General features: G+C 48.1%; 1 protein-coding gene across 5 annotated transcripts in view; it reads left to right on the top strand.

Annotated features, from left to right (window-relative positions):
• The window catches only part of CEP55 (centrosomal protein 55), a 682821-nt gene that overhangs the window by 298057 nt on the left and 366835 nt on the right, over positions 1-17929 (top strand). For all 5 annotated transcript variants that reach the window (XM_069611358.1, XM_069611356.1, XM_069611359.1 and 2 more), the window contains exon 4: positions 1482-1547. In XM_069611358.1, the coding sequence (XP_069467459.1) occupies positions 1482-1547 (66 nt within the window). The remainder of the gene's footprint in view (positions 1-1481; positions 1548-17929) is intronic.

The raw sequence follows: 17929 nt of genomic DNA, 5'->3' as shown, positions 1-17929 counted from the left end.
AGAGTTCCCCGTCTTCCATGAAGGCCTGCCGACTTTTCCCATTTGCCCTACCCTTACAGTGTAACATTTCACTCTTTAAAAGGACCTAATTATGAACAGGTCCTCCTGAATTGTCCAGCCATCTAGCATTTAGATCCCCACCCACTAGTATTGCCCCTTGGCTTTTGATACCCTCACAATTTGTTAGGACATCTTTTATTGCTTAATTAATGTATTCAACATTCTCTAATGCCGGCGGTGCATACACATTAACCATCACTACTTTATCGGGCCATTTTAATTCTTACATTTCGCCTAAACTGCCATCATGTTTTCATTTGGAATGGGGTACCTCTTAGAGCTGAAAGTGTTGACCTTTTAAGATATGCTAGAATGGCATATTTTATGCCGGAAACAGCTTACAATCTAAAATGCACCTAGTCAGTACATTTGCTACCCTTTAAACTCACCTGGATTCAATACATTTGCTACACCATGGTAAATATATAGCATATGATTGTTCAGTAACTTTTAAATACACAAGTAACATGGTGAGAAAGTTGACTTTTAGTGTTCTTGAACGTTTGAAGACCATTGAGAATCCGATTGTCCAATTAATACACTTTTGAATTATGTAGTGTGGGTTTGGGGAATTATATTTGCATAATACTAAAGGATGTTTATTTTAGTATCCGGTTCCAGCGATCGAAAAAAATAGATTTGATACGTAGTCGCTAAAAGCGGCACCTCTGTTTTCAGCATCAACTATAAAGCGGGAACTATCTTTAGGTGATTGTTGCATGATACATTGCTTGCCACAGATTTACCTTCCATGTGAGATGCAAACTATATATAGCTTTTTGTTCAATATGAGTGCTTCGTTCTGCTTCAAATGTCTTCTAGATGTGTCCCAGGGAGTCTTCAGACACATTCCCAAACATAACATTAATGAGGCACCTGTTGGCATGTAGTTATTGGTGTTGGTAACAAGCTAACCAGGCTCTTCTATGCTGCAAATAGGAGCTACATTGGTCACAGCAGTTTTTACGCCTACATTTTGTAGTGGCAGAGTTTATCCTATACTTCTCTTTTGCTGAGAAACAAAATATTTCTGCAGGGCATATCAGTTTTAGCCTTTGAGTGCAGCCATTTTGTTTTTGCTCTATGAATGACTGTGATGTGGCTTCGTAATTGTAATTTTGTTGAGCAAGAAATCTTAATGAGCATCCCTTTGAAGCTGTCAATTTAATCCTCTAGCAGTGCTCCAGTTTGTCGAAGCTGCCAATAGGGCAGACGTTTTCATTACCTAAATCAAGCTACTTTTGACATGTTTTTTTGCAAGCAAATAAGCAACACAGCTATGATTAATTTGACTTTTTCTTGTAATTGCAGTTACAGTATATATATTTTTCTTCAGCCTGTGCAGATATTTTGAACCATTGATTTAGCACTATTTTAGGTTTTGTTGAGTAAGTGAAATAAATTATCCTTTTTCTATTTAGGAAAGTGGTACAAGTCAATTGGTGCATCTGAAAGATCAAAATCCAGTTGAAAGCCAGCTCAAAGATGTAAGTATTAAACATTCTGAAGAGCATGGTCATAACCTTGAACAATATGAACCTAGCATTTCCCTCTACTAGTGACTTTGAAATCAATTCTATGATGTTGTATATTTTGTGTACAATAATTTCGATTTAGATTCCATATAGTACATACTATTCTCCATTTGATTAACTGTGTTCTCAAATTCAATTTATGCAATTTTAAATAATGTTTAAGAACTGCCTGTATCCACTGTTGGGTGCATAGTAAAAATTACACATTTAATGTGACTGTTCAGGTCATAAAGGTTTTTGCGTCTTTCTTCCAGATATTCCTCTCCAAAATAAAGATGCCATCCCGGAAATAGGATTGTGCAGATGTTTGTTGTCTATTGCATGCCTTGGTACTTCTGAACACTGTTGGTATTTATTTTACATGCGTAACACTAATACATATCGCTTCAGACCGTACTTAGTAACCACTAATGATGATAGTGATGGTCATCAGGAATGTTTTTCTTTGCAAAATGCTTATTTTGTCCCTTTTATTTTTTTTACATTTTTAAATGAGAATTTTGATATTGTACTTAAAAAAAAAAAAGAGCAAACTATTTATCCCTCTCCTCGCTGCAAAATGCAATTGTTGACACCATTCTGAAGGGTTTCAATGTTTCCTTCTGCCAGGAAATCTTAATAGTTTTGGCATTTGGTTTTTCTGCCTTACTCGTTCGTGTCTCTTGTCCTCCTTACTGTGTGGATATTGACCACAGGAGCGGGATGAGACCAGAGCTTTCTGCATTGCAGTCACTGGTAAAAAGGAAATGGCCACTTGGTATGCCCTGGCACACCCACACGTTTCCATTCCTATCTACCGGCTTTGACCAGCCAGTCGTTCTTTCTACCTCTGACGGGTAGGAGATGTCTGGCGATTTTCTAGGCGCCAGCACTTTTTGGCTTGCACATTTATTTTTTGACTTGCATACCCCATGCCATTGAGATAGGGATGTTAAATAACTATCTTTGCAAGTAGTCCCTCTCCTTTCCAAACAGCACTCGGTGTGCATAGAGTGTCTTGGACCAAAACTCCTGCTTGTCAGTGGGCTGGAGATGAGCTATTGGATGCCCAACACAGTGCATTGACAAGCTGTGACAGTAGCATTGTGCCTGACCCAGGGTGGTGCCACAGGTACCAATTCTAACTATACTTCTTGTATCTAACTCAAAAGCTCATCATAGGTAGGCGATAACCCAGAGAAGAGGTCTTGACCACTTTCAAAATGAGTGTAGTCATCGCAATGTCTCTAGCTGCTATTTACATGAGATCGCAAGCAAACGAAAACACCTGGTCTAGGTTTCCAGTCTTCTTTCACACCTGTCCAGAATGGTCTAATGATACAGCCATTTTTCAAGAAAAGGACCAAGTGTAACACTGTCTTCTTTCTTTTCTAAACCGCTACTAATCAGTTCCAGATTGTTGCCACCTAATAAGCCACTTGTCTCACCATGATCTGTTAAGGTTATCTTCAGGATAGACTCCATTGTCGGCCAGGATAGACCCCATTGTCGGCCAGGGCATCCTCATATTTGGCTTAGTTGAAACGAATAACCTAATGCCTATCTAACCCTAAATCTAAGGATGAGAGCAAGCTACACACATCAAAGTAAAAATAACACAGTCCCAGTGGAGTCTTGTCAAAATAAAAAGGGCCTATACTAATATACCTATTGCCAATCCTTACTCCTAAATATAAATGGTGTGGGAAAATGATGTATGCAAAATAAAGTGTGTTCAAGAAACTAAATGGAAGAACGTGGGCCCTAGAAGTGGCACCGACCTTGCTGAGCTCTAGTATTGAAAACCTGTTTGGTTGCGGGTAGTATTTGTGGCAAGATCACAGGTTAGTGGTTAGGTGTAGCCCACACCTCATTTGTTTGGTAGAGAGAAGGGGGGGGGTAAACCTGGATACCTTGCATCTGTTAATTTCAAGAAATAGATTTTCCATGCAGTTTTTCTGTTTTGTGTTTAATTGTAAGAGGGTTTGTTTATTTGATCTTGTTAGGTTGTAAACACCCTTTATAGGTACAGTCGGGGCTCTTGTGTCCCCATGTGGTCAGCCGACACTTGTTTCGACCCGTAGGTCCTTTTCAAGGCTATGAAGTGCGGTCCGGCAACCCCTGTGGGGTTCTGGTAAAGTAGATATGGTTTGTTCCTGTGTTTACATTGGCTCCTGTTGGGCCCTGGAGTCTTACAATTAAGCACAAAACAGAAAACCTGTGTGGAAAATCTATTTCTTGAAATTAACAGATGCAAGGTATCCAGGTTTACATTTTCAGGACAGATGAGGGATAAGCTTCCCTTCCCCATGTTTCAGCATGGGACAAGGAGTCACACTTGAGCTTGGAACACACTCTAGCTTCTTTGAGCACCAGGATGCAGTTCAAAAATCAAGTAGGACCTTCTGCGATAGTCTCTCGTTCTCCACTAGTCTCTCGCAGAATGTCACAGGTTACCAAAACAACACTTAAAGTTCTCTCTCCTCAAAAGTTTGCTGTCCTTTGTTTTCAGGTATAACATTCACTTTGGGTCTCTCTCAGCCTGGCTCGGTCCCTCTTCTTACACAATGTCTCAACGGGTCTCCCTCGATCGGGCTCAGACCCCTTTTTGACAACTCAGAGGCACTATAGGTGTTCCTTGATCGGGCTCAGACTCACTTGTGACTTGCAACTTTAGGGTTCACTTTAATGAGTAGTTCACTGATATCGAAAACTTTAGATTGTGCAAAGGATTTTTCTCAGACCCACGCATGACCACTTCGATTTTCTCATATTGGATTTTTATTTGCAATGCCGCTATTCAAATTTCAAAGGTTCGCTGCATTGTTTCTTTGTAAGACACCTTTCGCCAGAGAACTTCGATTGAGCACCCACGCAGTGCTGGACCCCTCTGCAAACTTGTGTCTTTTGTTTCTCTCATAAAATGTACAACACGCTTAACAACTTTCCGTATTTTTCTCGCGTTTTTCATCAACTGCTTCAACATTCACTTTCGGATACATTGTCGTCGCTCGTAACCTTCATTTAAACAAAGTCCGGCCTCGTACAGTTCCTCCCGACTCACCGGCTGTGTTGAAGGTTCTGCTTTTGGCTTGCTTCACTTCCTGGCTCTACGTGCTGCTTTAAAATCCTCAAGAGTGTAATGATCACTTGTCAAAAAGTTCAAGGGCATATCCCTCCTTTCTCTCTCTTCTCGACCTGTCGTCTTTCTCCATTGATTCCGCTGTGGCCTGGAAGAAACTGTTCCTTTGTTTGCTCTGCCTCGCTCAACGTGTGCTCTCTTGCTCTGCATTTTATCTGTGTGGAGTAGTTCAGTGGAGATCAGGTGCGATTGTCTGACGCTGCCTGCCCATGGTAATGGGACATGTCCGGTACTTGCCGTACCATACTTGTGCTTGTTTGGGTACTTGTCCATTTTCCTCCAGAGCAGGCTGTCTGTTTAGCAGTGTTCGTGAAGGGAAGGCAGGGGCGGGGGGGTTACAGTCAGCAGATATTCTACCTGGTAGGATGGGTCAGAGGGATTACAGAGTGGGGATGCTGCGTCTTGTCACAAGATCTCCCACTCCTCGAGGACCCCTCACCAGGTGATCCTGCCGCAGTGGTCCACCCCCAGGAACTGGATGCAAAAGCGATGGCCGTGTCCTGGCCACCTGGATTACAGATCCTGGGGGACTAGTCGGGGGGACACCTTCTGGATTCTCACCCTACCCGTAACCCAGAGTTGATTATTTGTGCCTCATCCTGAAGAGAATGCCATGTTTGTCCTCATCTGGGCCCTTTATTTGATGTGTGCCTCTCTGTGAATAAGAACATAACCATCCATGCTTCTTACTAGCAGTTCAACAAAGCACACCGATTTGCCACAGAAGGGCGTGCTTTCTCTCTACAAATGTTTGAAGAGACACACAGTTGCTTACTTTTGGCACTCAAGCAGGGTGGTTTGTGATGTTGTTGGAGGCTTCTGGATCGGATCGCCTCATGCACCCTTGTTGTTCACCCCATGCACACGTTTGACTCTGCCCATCCACTGGTCCTAATAAGGAATTCCCAGAAAAACCACAGTAATCCAGCAACAGGAGTCTGGCAGAATTTTGACTCTCCTCCCTCCTGTCACAGGCCAAACAAATACCGTACCATAGACTTAACCAGAAGAGGGTATATTCAGTTTCCAGCTATCCACAATGTAGGAGTAGTAACAACCTGCAATCTGTCATATTTAAATGTTACACTCTCATATTTCATTTTATTCCCAACACACTGCATAAACCACCTAGCCCCATATATTCCACCAGTCCAAAAACACAATCCAAACCATGTTTGGCTATTGGAATGTTGAGATGTCGACAACCCATCCTATCATTCTGAAGCTGATGCCCCAACATGCAGGGCAGCTACGAACGCCCTCACCATCCTGGTCAAACCTACTTCACATTCTGTCAAGTAGTTCACAAGGCCCAGGCCCACCATGATTATCCCAATGTTTGTGCAAGAGAAATGGGTTGGGTTGACTGGTCTCGTTTGGACCCTCACAGCGGTTTTCTCTCCATGAGGAGTTGGATCCTAATTTTTGACCTTCCAGATTGCATAGATTTGGGATAATAATTGTACTTAAGAACCTAATTCCTGAATGTTGAACTTTCTGCATTTGGGAGTTTCTTTCAGGATAAACTGCATCATCAATGCTGCCAGTGGCTCCTTTACCAAGAAATAAAACAAGTAGCAAGTGACCCTGCTTGGGCTTTAAGATTGAGGCCCGTACAATCTATCTTTTGGCAAAATTCGACATAAAGGAATACTTCTGAAGAGTCTTTTGTGCTCCAGAATGAGGCTGTTAGAATGTATTGGAATTGCCTTTGGCGATTTTTCAATCAATCGAAAATCTGCTTTGGACTTGAATGTTGTACTCAAAGCATTGGTTCACACATCTTTTATTGAACTGCAGGCTCGTCGGCTGAAAACCACAATCCTTGTTTTTTGTTTTTTTTTTAAACTAAAATATTGCCAGGCACATGCCCTGTCATCTTGCTGAAAAAAGGGTGCTCGATTTTCTCTTGAATCCAAAAATTAAGATGACATTCATATTTAGTTTTTCGAATTGGGCTTAGTTTTAGATACGCTCCCACATATATTCTATTGACGGAACTGTTCATCTGCACGTTATCTGGAATATTTTATTAACACATATCCCAATTTTGGCTTAGAGGTATTGTGTTGACAACACATAGTGAGGCTGAAGTATTGGCATGAATGTAGCTGTAGTGGAGATGATGAACCAGGAATGACTTCCAGCTTTTTGTGTGGTCTTTAGCTTTTCACCTAGACACTCTGCTCTTGATGACCATTCTTGCCACACACCATGCCATTAATAAAGTTAACACGACACGGTTAGCTTAATAAAAGGTATTATCCCGATTACTTCTGGTTTTCAATTATTTGAAAAAGAAATTCTTCCTTGCATATTCACACATACATGCCTTTGATATATAAGGGTGGAGGAGACAGCTGCACACTCTCTCCATTAGCCCTTTTGAACTTGCAGTGAAAGGGAAAAGAGGGTGGAGGGAGTCCTGAAGGAAAGAGAGGAATGTAGGACGATCTGTGCTTTCATTGAACATGATAACATAAATAGCTAGTTTTGCTACACAAGTTCCAATTTAATCAGCAAACCTACAGAATTGCATAGCAAATTGCTACGCAACACTGCTTATTTTATGCCTTGCAAAGTCAGAGTAACGCTGATGTTTAATCGTGGAAGCCGGGTTGGAATGCCATTCCCAAGGCTTTAAAAGGACCTGGGCGTGCCCCGGCAGTCTCCAAAAAGTGGGGCTCAGCCAGGGCCCCTCCCCAGTCCCACAATGCTGCAGCGGGTCTTTTTCCTGTGCCGCAGCACCAACATGTTGCGAAACGCTGTGACGGACAGCGGTGTCACCCACAGCGTCGTGCAAACTGAAACTTCCTCTCATGACCCCACAAGAGGAAGTTCCAGTTTGCGCGACACTGTGGCTGGAACTGCTGTCAGCCACAGCTGTTGCAGCCAACAGCATTGTGGCAGGAGAAAGTGCCAGTTACTGCAACTTCCGCTTGTGATCCCCCATAAGTGAGGTCACGAGAGGAAGTTGCAGTCAGAAGCACTGGCACCATTTTGCCTGGCCTTGCCTGCTGCACTGGAACCAAAGAGAGGAGAAGAGAGGATCCCACGCTGTGCCGGACGAGATACGCCACGATATGGCAAGTTACAAAAAATGAATTCGTTTTCTTTGCACATTTATCAGTAAGTCACTTAGAATGTGCAAGGAAAACGAAAAATGTGCTCTCCTTTCACTGAAACATTCCTAGTTTTATCTCATTTCCTCGCTCTTTTGGTGTTCATAGAATTCCCTGTCCCTTTTCCTCTCGTTTCTCCTCTTTCACCGCCCAATTCTCTATCAGCCTTCTTTTCATCATGTTCTACTTCTTGTCTGTCGCTCTTCTGATACTTCTCTTCCCCTCTCTTCCCTTTCCTCCCTTCCTACCCCTTCTCTCAACATTTCCCCTTTTCTCTACCTTTTTTCCCCTCCCTCCTCTCTTCCTTCCCTTCCTTTCTTCATCTCCCATTCTCACCCTTCCCCGTTTCCTCTTCGCCTTCTCTTCCTTTTCCATTTTTCTTTCCCTTTCCCCTTCTCTCATCTACTGTCTTTTCATTCCCCCTTCTCTCCTACTTCATCTTCCTTTCTCCTTTGCATCATTCCCTTCTTTCTTTCCTCCTACCTATTATCTCCCCCTTCTCTTCCTCTCCACTTATTTTCCTTTCCCCTTCTCTCTTGCTCTTCGCTTCCTTGCGTCTTCTCTTCCTCACTACTTGTTTCCCTTCTCTCCTTTTCCCTTTGACTCTTCCTTCCCCTTCTTTTTCCCCTTCTCTCTTCTCCTACTTCCCCCTTCCTTTCTTCTTTGCATCCTTCCCTTCTTTCTTTCCCGTCTCTTCTTTTCTCCTACCCGCTTCCTTCCGCTTCTCTTCCTCCCCACTTCTTTTGCTTCCTTTCCACCACCTCTTGTCTTCTTTTCCTTGTTTCCCCTTCTCTCCTTTTCTGTCTTTTACTTCCACCTTCTTTTCCCCCCCTTCTCTTTCCCTTTCCTTACCCCTTCACTTTTTCATGACCTTATCTCTTCCCATTCTCTTCCTGCTCCCTTTCCTTCCTTCGCCCGTATATCTTTTCACTTCTTTTCACCTATCTGTGCCTCCCCTTCTCCCTTTTTTCCTTTCCCCTTCACTTTACCCCATCCTCCCCTTCTATTCTTCCCCCTTATCTTCAGTCCTCCTTCTCTCCTTTGCTTCCCTTCCGCCATCTTACTCCTACGTCCCGTCCCCTTTCCTCCATACTGCATGGGCATCCCTCGCTAGGGACGGGAGACTGAACCTTTTTCCCCCAGAAAAAGTCTTCCTCTTTAAATTTAGAGGCACGAGGTTGTGGCACTGGGAGCATGCGCTCCCCTGACCCTGCCCACCAGTGCCACTCCCCAGTCCCCTTTTCTGCGTTGACCGGAACGGGCCTATTTCACCAGCGCTGCTGGGTTGGGCTTTGGCCTTGTAATACCACACGTTCTTCCCTGGCTACTTTCTACTGTCTTTTGGTCTTCTTTTTATCAATCAGGTACTCGTTCCTCTGGCGTCATGCTCCTCCCCGGCTCATGTCGACGTCAGCGGGCTTCAGCAAGTGTCCAGCCTGCGAAGGACTCTTCCCTACGTCCGATCCCCACGCTCATTCCCTCTGCTGCCTTGGACCCGACCGTGGATGGGAGGGTTGTACTGCGTGCGACGCGATTACACCGTGTGCTCTGAAGAACAGCCTAGCTCGGTGGATGGAGCTCTTCCAGAAGTCGCCTCCAGAGTACTTGAAGGACTTCATCAGACATTGTCCCGGCCCAAGGTAGGGCAGCTTTTTTCCATCGCATCCTGCAAGGGCGACTCCTTCCCAAAGAAACGCGAGATTGGGAGGAATCTTTAAGGTTCTCACAATAGCACAGGTACCGAGGCTATTTCAGGTACCGGCCGCCAGGCAGAGGGGTCGTTGGATCCTTCCGGAGACAGTGCTGAGGTACCGCAAGGTTCTTTTACCAGGTGTACACCCGAGGGGCTATGCCCTAGTACCGGCCAGATGTCCGAGGGGGCGACTGCACCCAGCACTACTGGCGATATGGCTGAGGGCAACACTCCTACCAGGCCCCGTGCTGAGGTGCAGCGTAGGTCTCATGCTCCACCACCAAGCCTCCGGGAGAAGGCCCGGCCCAGTGAGCCAAGCACCATGACTTTGGCACGCAGATCAACAAAATGGCCACTCATCCGATACTGCCCCGGGGAACGGGGCAGGTGGGAGAACGAGTTACAAGGTGGGGCGGTCTCAACCAGGTACGTGGCCTACAGCTTATCCATCAGCATCGCAGGGCAGGTTTACTACAACCGGCTAGACAGAGTACGCACCGGCCCCAGCAGCCACCTGCTACCACATCAACATGACCGGCCACCCCACGGGCCTGTAAGGACAGGTTCTTTGAAAAGTTCCTCACTCTAATGAGATCGCCTCCGATGGGGGCCATCCTTCGAGATGTGATCAGGCACATGCTCCCTCCGGCTCCTTCACCTGCACCTATTGTCGTACCTCCTATGGCTCCAACGCCGCAGGCCACGGTGCAGCCCCTGCTGCCCTTGCCGGCTCCTTCGATTCCAGCTCCACTGCCTCCGACAGTACTTAATTCAACCCAGAAGTCCAGGACCGCATATTGGACCTTTCATTCAAGGGTGGTGACCTCTTTCACTCCACCACCGATGAGAAGCTAGATAAAAAGAAAAACAGTTCCGAAACTGCGAAGTCTTTATCCTTACCAAGGCCATGCACAAGGCGTACACCCAGTCGCATCAAAGCTCCGATAAGGGACGGGCGTTCGGCGGGTTCCGGGGCTTCCAAGAACTGAGTTCTAGACAGCCTGACCATTCACTGAGTCAGCACCGGCGCAAACAACAAAAGGAGGGGGGGGAGCAAGGGCTTCTTTCAATCTCCCTCCGCCACAACAGCCTCAGAGGGAAAGCAGTCATGAGGCACTCCTACGGGTCCACGTGTCTCCGGTGGGGGGGCAGGCTTGCCCTTCATGCACAGTTTTGGCGCCAGAGGTTCGCGGACCCCTGGATCTTATCCGTAGTGTCCATGGGGTACTGCCTTCCGATTCCTCCCCTCCCACAGATTGGGACAGCAACTCTGTTGGCGGAAATTTGGTCGGTCGTCGAGAGCCAGGCAGTGGAAGAAGCCCCAGCCTCCCAGCGAGGCTTGGGCTTCTACTCCAGGATTTTCGCCATACAAAAGAAGAACCAGGCTGGCCTGAGAGTTGTTGGACCGCTCCACCCTCAACTTCTCCCTCCCACTTCAAAAATTCAAGATGGTAACGCCAGCACTCATAGCAGAGACACACTGTGCAGGGGAGACTGGATGTGCTCCCTGGATCTGAAGGACGCTTATATACACGTCCCGATATAGCAGCCTCATTGATCCTTTCTGCGGTTCAGGATCATGGGCAGCCTCTTCCAATACAAGGTTCTACCCTTCGGCCTCAACTCAGCCTCCAGGGTGTTTACCAGACTAATGAATGATGTGGCGGCCCTCCTCAGGGACACCACATCTACCCATACCTGGACGACTGACTCATCAGGGTGTGGTCTCCGGTGGCGGTGCGTCATACTTCCTCCGCTCTTATGACCACTCTCCACGAGCTGGGATTTTCTAGCAGCCTACTCAGAGCCTGACCTTTCTGGGCCTCATCTGGGACACAAGCTCCGAGAGAGTTTTCCCCTTGGAGGATCAGATCATGGCCATCACAGTCATCTGTCAGCATGTGGGAATGGGCCCTGGAGGACAACATCTACCTGACTGCAATTCGCCTCCTGGGGGAGTCCAACTTGGAAGCGGACAAGCTCAGCAGACTGGGAGTGGACAATTGCAAATGGCAATTGAACGATCAGGTCCTGCTCAGGGTCTTCAGCCGTTGGGGACATCCTCAGGTGGACCTCTTTGCCTCCTGGTCCACCAGGAAGTGCCAGCAGTTTGCGTCCTGGCAGGGGGCAATGATAATATTGTCAACGCGTCAATGGGGATTGAGGAGTGGTGCCGGTGGGCGGAGTCAGGGGAACCAATGCTCCCAAGGCCGCCCCCTGCGCGCCTCCTAAATTTAAATGGGGAAGAATGTTTTCTCTGGTCAAAAAGGTTTTCGTCTCCCGTCCCTAGCGCCCGTCCAACTGTGGAAAGCTTCTGTTTCCAACGCCCCCAACCTCCAGTTGAAGTACCTGGGCATCTGTGCATTCAACCTGGAGGCGTAAATATCGGTGCCCAACGTCCCCAGAGCTCCTGCAAATGTAAGAACACTGGTCTGTGCAACCTCCAATCGCTGGCATTCTCCACGTACCTGGAGTTCCAATCTGCTATCCGGGGAGGTACTCTGCTGTTATCTCTATCCTCTTCTCTAGGCAATAATGCCCGTAGTCTTTTGCTAGCTCCACCAACATCTTTGACCGAGTTCCTCCTAACTTGTTTATGTATCGTACTGCCGAGATGTTGTCCATCTTCAACAGAATGCAGCAGTTCACTCTCTCCCGGGCAAATCCCTTACTGCGTAGGAGCCTGCTAGCCGCTCTAAACAGTTTGTGCAGTTTCAGCTCTTGTTCGGACCAATTGCCTCACTTTTGCAACTGCCCGCATCTTGCGCCCCAACCAAATCTGCTTGCATCTGATTTTTTTTTTAATTTTTTTTTTTTTAAACTTTTGTTTATTGACAACATACATAACAGGGAGGGCCATACGGCCTATCCAAGTAGCAAAAAAAGGAGTTAAACAAGATGAAGATCATATTGTCAGTAACATTTTCCGAAAAGTTTCCCCCCCCCCCCCGTTACCCAAACTCCCAACCCCTCTTACCCCCTCCCGACCCCCCCCGCCAACAATTAACCTGCCAAGTTCAGGGACGATGCTAATACTTTAAGCTTAAGGGAGAACACTTGCATAGCATACATTAGAAATAAGTGATCCTTGCAACAGTGGGGTAGAACTCCGAAGCGGTTAGGCCAAGGTAAGACCAAACCTCTGAGGAGTGGGTGGGCCTATGCAATGCAAACTTTTGTACAATTACCCCATTATAATCGCATTGAAATACAGTCATCGTGCAGCAGCACTGCTGTCCAATCTTGGATAAAATCTGACATAGTATCGTTTGCTATTGCAGTGAGTTTATCGTAGTTGAAAATCACCCTGAGTTTACAGAGCCATTCCTCTTTAGAGGGTGCCAGGGCACTCTTCCATTTTTGCGCGAGCGCCAACCTCCCTGCCCGCAACATGGCGCCAATGACCTTGGGGAAGGCATTCACCTCAGACTCGGGCAAGGGGGAGCCCAATAGAGTTTCCAACGGGTGCAGCGCTGGACCATAACCCTCTATATCTTTGATCCAGCTAAGTAGTTCCGCCCAATAAACTTGTATGGGCGGGCAGCTCCACCACATATGAAACCAAGTCCCCCGTTGGTGGCACCCTCTAGGGCAGAAAGGGGAGACGTCCCGGAACATTTTAGACAACAAAGCTGGGGGGCGATGCCATGAGTGAAGGATTTTAAAGTTGTGTTCCATAGCTGCTGTGTATAGGGAGCCCGTGAAGATGCACTTAAAGACCGCCCTCCAGGTGTGATCATCCAGTGACATTCCCATCCTCTCTTCCCATATGTGCTTGAAGGGTTGTCTGCCCTCCAGATCTGATGTAACCAGTACATTATAGAACTTAGACAGCGAGCCTTTACGTGATGTACGTTTGACCAAAATAAGTTCGAATGGGGTGAGGGGACGACTGAGCAGCTCGGACCACCTTGGTTGGGTAAGTATCCCTTTCAATCGCAGGAATTCGAAAACTGAGGGGGGCCTATCCACCAGAGCCTCCGCCATGTTGGCGTGTTCAATGAAGCCCTCTTCTCGTAAAAGCTGGGAGACTCTTTCCAGGCCCATGTCAGACCAGGCCTGGGTATCCCGGAAGCCCCTCATGTCCAAGTCGATGGGCGGACCCCAGAGCGATGACAGCGGAGAAGGCCATGTAGTTAACAATTTGTTGGCTTTACTGGGTCTCCACAGCGCCCAGAGAGCAGCTAAGGTGGGATGTGTCCTGAGCCGTGGGGGGAGGGACCTGGGGGAGGCCCAGAGGTAGTCTCTGACCTTTTTTGGGTGAGCGTGGGTATCTTCGACATACGCCCAATACGTACGCATGTCGTCCCGCAAGTGCTCCAGCAATACCCTAAACTGGGCTGCTTTGTAGTAAAGCCTAAAATCGGGGAGTCCAAAGCCACCATGGGATTTTGGGAGAGTCAGGGTGGACGCTTTGATCCTGGGTCTTTTGCCATTCCAGATGAAGTGTAAAACACGGGACTGGAGCACCTCGAAAAAGGCCTCGGGAACCACAGTGGGGAGTGCAGAAAAGAGATAAAGGAGGCGAGGTAGAATATTCATCTTAACCGTTACCATGCGTCCGAGCCAGGAGAGTGTAAGGGGAGCCCATCTTTTGAGATCGCTACTGACCTGGGCGAGGATTCCAGGGAAATTGCACTGGTATAGTTTTGACAGGTCTCTGGGGATGGTGGTGCCCAAGTATCTTGTGGATTCTCGCTCGATTCTAAGCCCCTGAATGTCGGAATTGTTCCCGATATCTTGTTCCCCCGGGCCCATGGGCATGATGCTCGATTTGGTTGTGTTTATTCTAAGCCCCGAAAAGGAGCCAAAAGAGTGTATGAGATCAAACAGTCTCGGTAGGGATTGTTGAATGTTGGTCAGGTAACCAAGTATGTCGTCTGCGAATAGGGAGAGCTTAAATTCGCACTCACCACACCGTATTCCCATGACTTCCGGGTCATTCCTGACCGCTATGGCGAGGGGTTCCATGGCCAGGGCATATAAGAGGGGCGACAGGGGACATCCTTGCCGGGTGCCCCTAGAGAGGGAAAAAGGCTCAGATGTACCCCCGTTAACCAGTACTTTCGCCGAGGGCGAGTTGTACAGTGCTGCGACCCACCCGCAAAAATTAACTCCCAATCCCATCTTCCGAAGAACCTTGATCATGTAAGGCCATTCGACGCGGTCGAAGGCCTTTTCTGAGTCGAGTGAGAGGAGGTATCCCTCCACTCCCTGTTCGGATGCCTCATGCATAAGGTCGAGGGTTTTTCTTATGTTATCTGACCCTTGACGCCCTGGGATGAAACCCACTTGATCCCCATGTACCAGGGTAGGGAGGAGTTTTGCCAATCTATTCGCCAGAAGTTTGGCCAGAATTTTAACATCCGTGTTTAGGAGCGAAATGGGGCAATATGATTGGCATAAAGCGGGGTGCTTGCCTTCTTTAGGTAAGACCACTATTAGGGCCGACATCATCGTGGGCGGGAGAGACCCGTGGCTAAGTGCGAAGTTGAACATCTTGGCCAGAAAGGGGGCGAGCGTGGATCTATAGGTTTTATAAAATTTGACTGAGAAGCCGTCATCCCCCGGGGCAGTGCCGCTCTTTAGGGAAGTGATTGTATCGATTACTTCTTCCGGGGAGATGGGGGCTTCCAGGGTGTCGGCTGTGTCAGGTAGCAGGCCCGGGACAGGGAGAGAATCTAGAAACCTGTCAATGTCCACCCCATCTCCCTTGTATTCTGAGCAATATAGTTTTTCATAATAAAGCCTAAATTGTTCCGCTATCTTGGAATCCCTTGCAGTAGAAGTACCATCCGTGGCGCGGACTGAGTTCACTCTCCTGCTATTCCTAAGTTCGCGGAGTCTCCAGGCCAGAATCTTATCGGCCTTTTCCCCTTTTTCCATGTATTTTTGTTTAAAAAATGAGAGCTTCCTTTCCATTTGCCCTACTTGCAGGTCGGCCAGCCTAGTGCGCAGCCTCTGCAGCTCCTTCCACTGCCCAGGAAACATCTGTGTTTTCAGTTTTCCACCCGGTTGTATGGCCTCTATCTTGGATTTCAGATCTTTCTCTTCCCGTTCCCTCTCCCTTTTTTTTTTCCCCGCCCCAGTGCCAATCAGGGTACCTCTGATAGTTGCCTTAAATGCCTCCCACACTCCCATGGTGCCCACCTCTCCGTTGTCGTTGAGGGAGAAGTAGTCTTCTATGGCCTTCAGGAGGGTTTGGCGTGTCTCCTTGTCATGCAGGAGGAGGTCGTTACAACTCCAACGGGAACAGACCGTTGGGGCAGGGGGGAGGCCAATCCTAATCTTAACCATGTCATGGTCCGTCCAGGGGACGGTTTCCACCCCTGCGCCGGCGACCTCCCCCTGCATGGATGAGTCCACCAGAATGTAATCTATTCGCGAGAAAACATCGTGGGGTTTTGAGTAAAAAGTGAAGCCGGGGTTTAGACCTTCCTTGGGTATACTCGAGTCGCACAACCCCAATTCCTCATTCACTTTCTGAAAGGTTGATGCCATTTTTTTGTGAAGACGGAAGTTAGGGCAAGGGTTCACGGATTTCCTATCCCTCTCGGGGCACAGCACCATATTAAAATCCCCACCCACCAGGAGGGTGCCTTCCGCAAAAGCAACTATTGACGCCTTCATACTTTCCCAGAAAGTGTCCTGTGACTCGTTTGGGGCGTATATGCAGACCAAGGTGAACAAACGTCCCCGCACATCCCCCTTTACCATGAGGTACCGGCCCTCAGGGTCAGCTTTAGACGCTTTAAACCCAAAGTGAGCCCCGGGAGACACCAGTAAAGCCACTCCCCTCTTCTTAGTCTGGGCAGAGGCAGAGAACACCTGTTCTATGTTTTTGGCCTTGAGTTTGGGCTCCTTCCCCCGAACCCAGTGGGTCTCCTGCACAAAGAGGAATTGTAGATTCATCCTCTTAAATTCACGCATAAGGAGCGACCTCTTGGTGGGTGAGTTGAGCCCACGTACATTCAAAGACCCCACTGACAAGGATTGGAGTGAATCATCCATTGGGACGCATTTTGAAGCTCATAGCTCCAATTTCAAGGATGCAAGTGTCGTAGTTCTCAAATTGTGTGGTCAAGTCCCCGAGCCTTGGCGTACTATAACTATTTCCCCAACAACCCAACTTCCCCCCTTCACTCCGCCCACCCCCCTCCCCCCAGATCGCCTGGTTGTGTTGAGGCATCGTCCCAAAGTCACACAACCGGCCAACCATGTCTCCCTCCTCCGGGCTCATAACCTCTTCATAGACACCCTTATGAGCCCCCCCCCCCTTCTTCGGGAACAAAACAAAACGAGAATCATAACAACCTCCCCCCATGAAACGTTCTTGAGTGAATTATTCGTCGGACAGCAATGGTTCGCTTCAGCCATTCTGAATGTCCGGTGACGTTGGGGCCACTCTCCTGAATTTCCTTTGGCCTCGTACTCTGCGCCTCTCCTTCGGAGCATTGTTCCCTTTTGGGCCCTTCGGGGCGCGCTCCCGATCGTGGTCACCTGGTTCCAAACCCGAGCCATCTAGGAGTTCACCCGTCACTCTATGGATGTCGTCCTCGGTGACCAGGGCATATTTATATCCCTCGAACTCAAAAGAAAGTGAAAAAGGATACCCCCACCTGTAACGGACTCCCTTGGCTTGGAGCATTTTTGTCAGAGGGGAACAAAGGCGGCGTCTCGCCAGAGTGAAGGCCGATAAGTCTTGATATACCGAGATCTGGGCCCCCTCCCATTCCACCGGGCCCTTCTTGCGAGCGAGCTCGAGGATCCTGCTTTTCTCTGAGAAATAGTGGAAGCGGACCAAGACGGACCTGGGGCCTCTGGAGGCTGCCCCCGCTCTGTGGGCTCTGTCAATAGTGGGCTCGTTGGTATTGGCCCCGTCAAAGAGCACTCCCACCACCGCGTTTACGGCCTTGACAATGTCCGCCTGGGTTTCGCCATCTTGATCCGGGAAGCCTAAGAAGCGTAGGTTGCAACGCCGTTCCCTATTTTCCAAATCGTCCATTTTTAGAGAACATTTCTCTTCTCTCCTCTCCAGTTCCGAAAGGCGCATGTCAAATTGCGTCTCGAAGATGCCATTCGAGGTAGTATTATTTTCCAATGCCTGCACCCTGTCATCTAGATTGTCCACCTTTTTGTCTAGGGTGTCCCGCCTATGGGTAATATCTGCGCAGAATCCTCTAATTTCCTCAAGAAGGGCCGCCATTCCCCTGGAGACCACGTTTGCATCTGTTGCTTCTTGTTGCGTTTGGGCCGCCATTTCGGGGGCTGTGTGGGACTCTGGGAACGGATGCCGGAACCTCTGTAGCGATTCCCTCCAGGACATAGGCCTTCTTCGGGCCCACTTGCTCCGCGGGGGCCACCACGGGAGATCGTAGCCAGTGGGGCCTGGTTAGCC

The sequence above is a fragment of the Ambystoma mexicanum genome, chromosome 8 (genome assembly GCF_040938575.1).
Source record: "Ambystoma mexicanum isolate Mex_15411 chromosome 8, UKY_AmexF1_1, whole genome shotgun sequence".
Taxonomy (NCBI): Eukaryota; Metazoa; Chordata; class Amphibia; order Caudata; family Ambystomatidae; genus Ambystoma; species Ambystoma mexicanum.
This window is presented reverse-complemented; position numbering and strand designations above follow the sequence as displayed.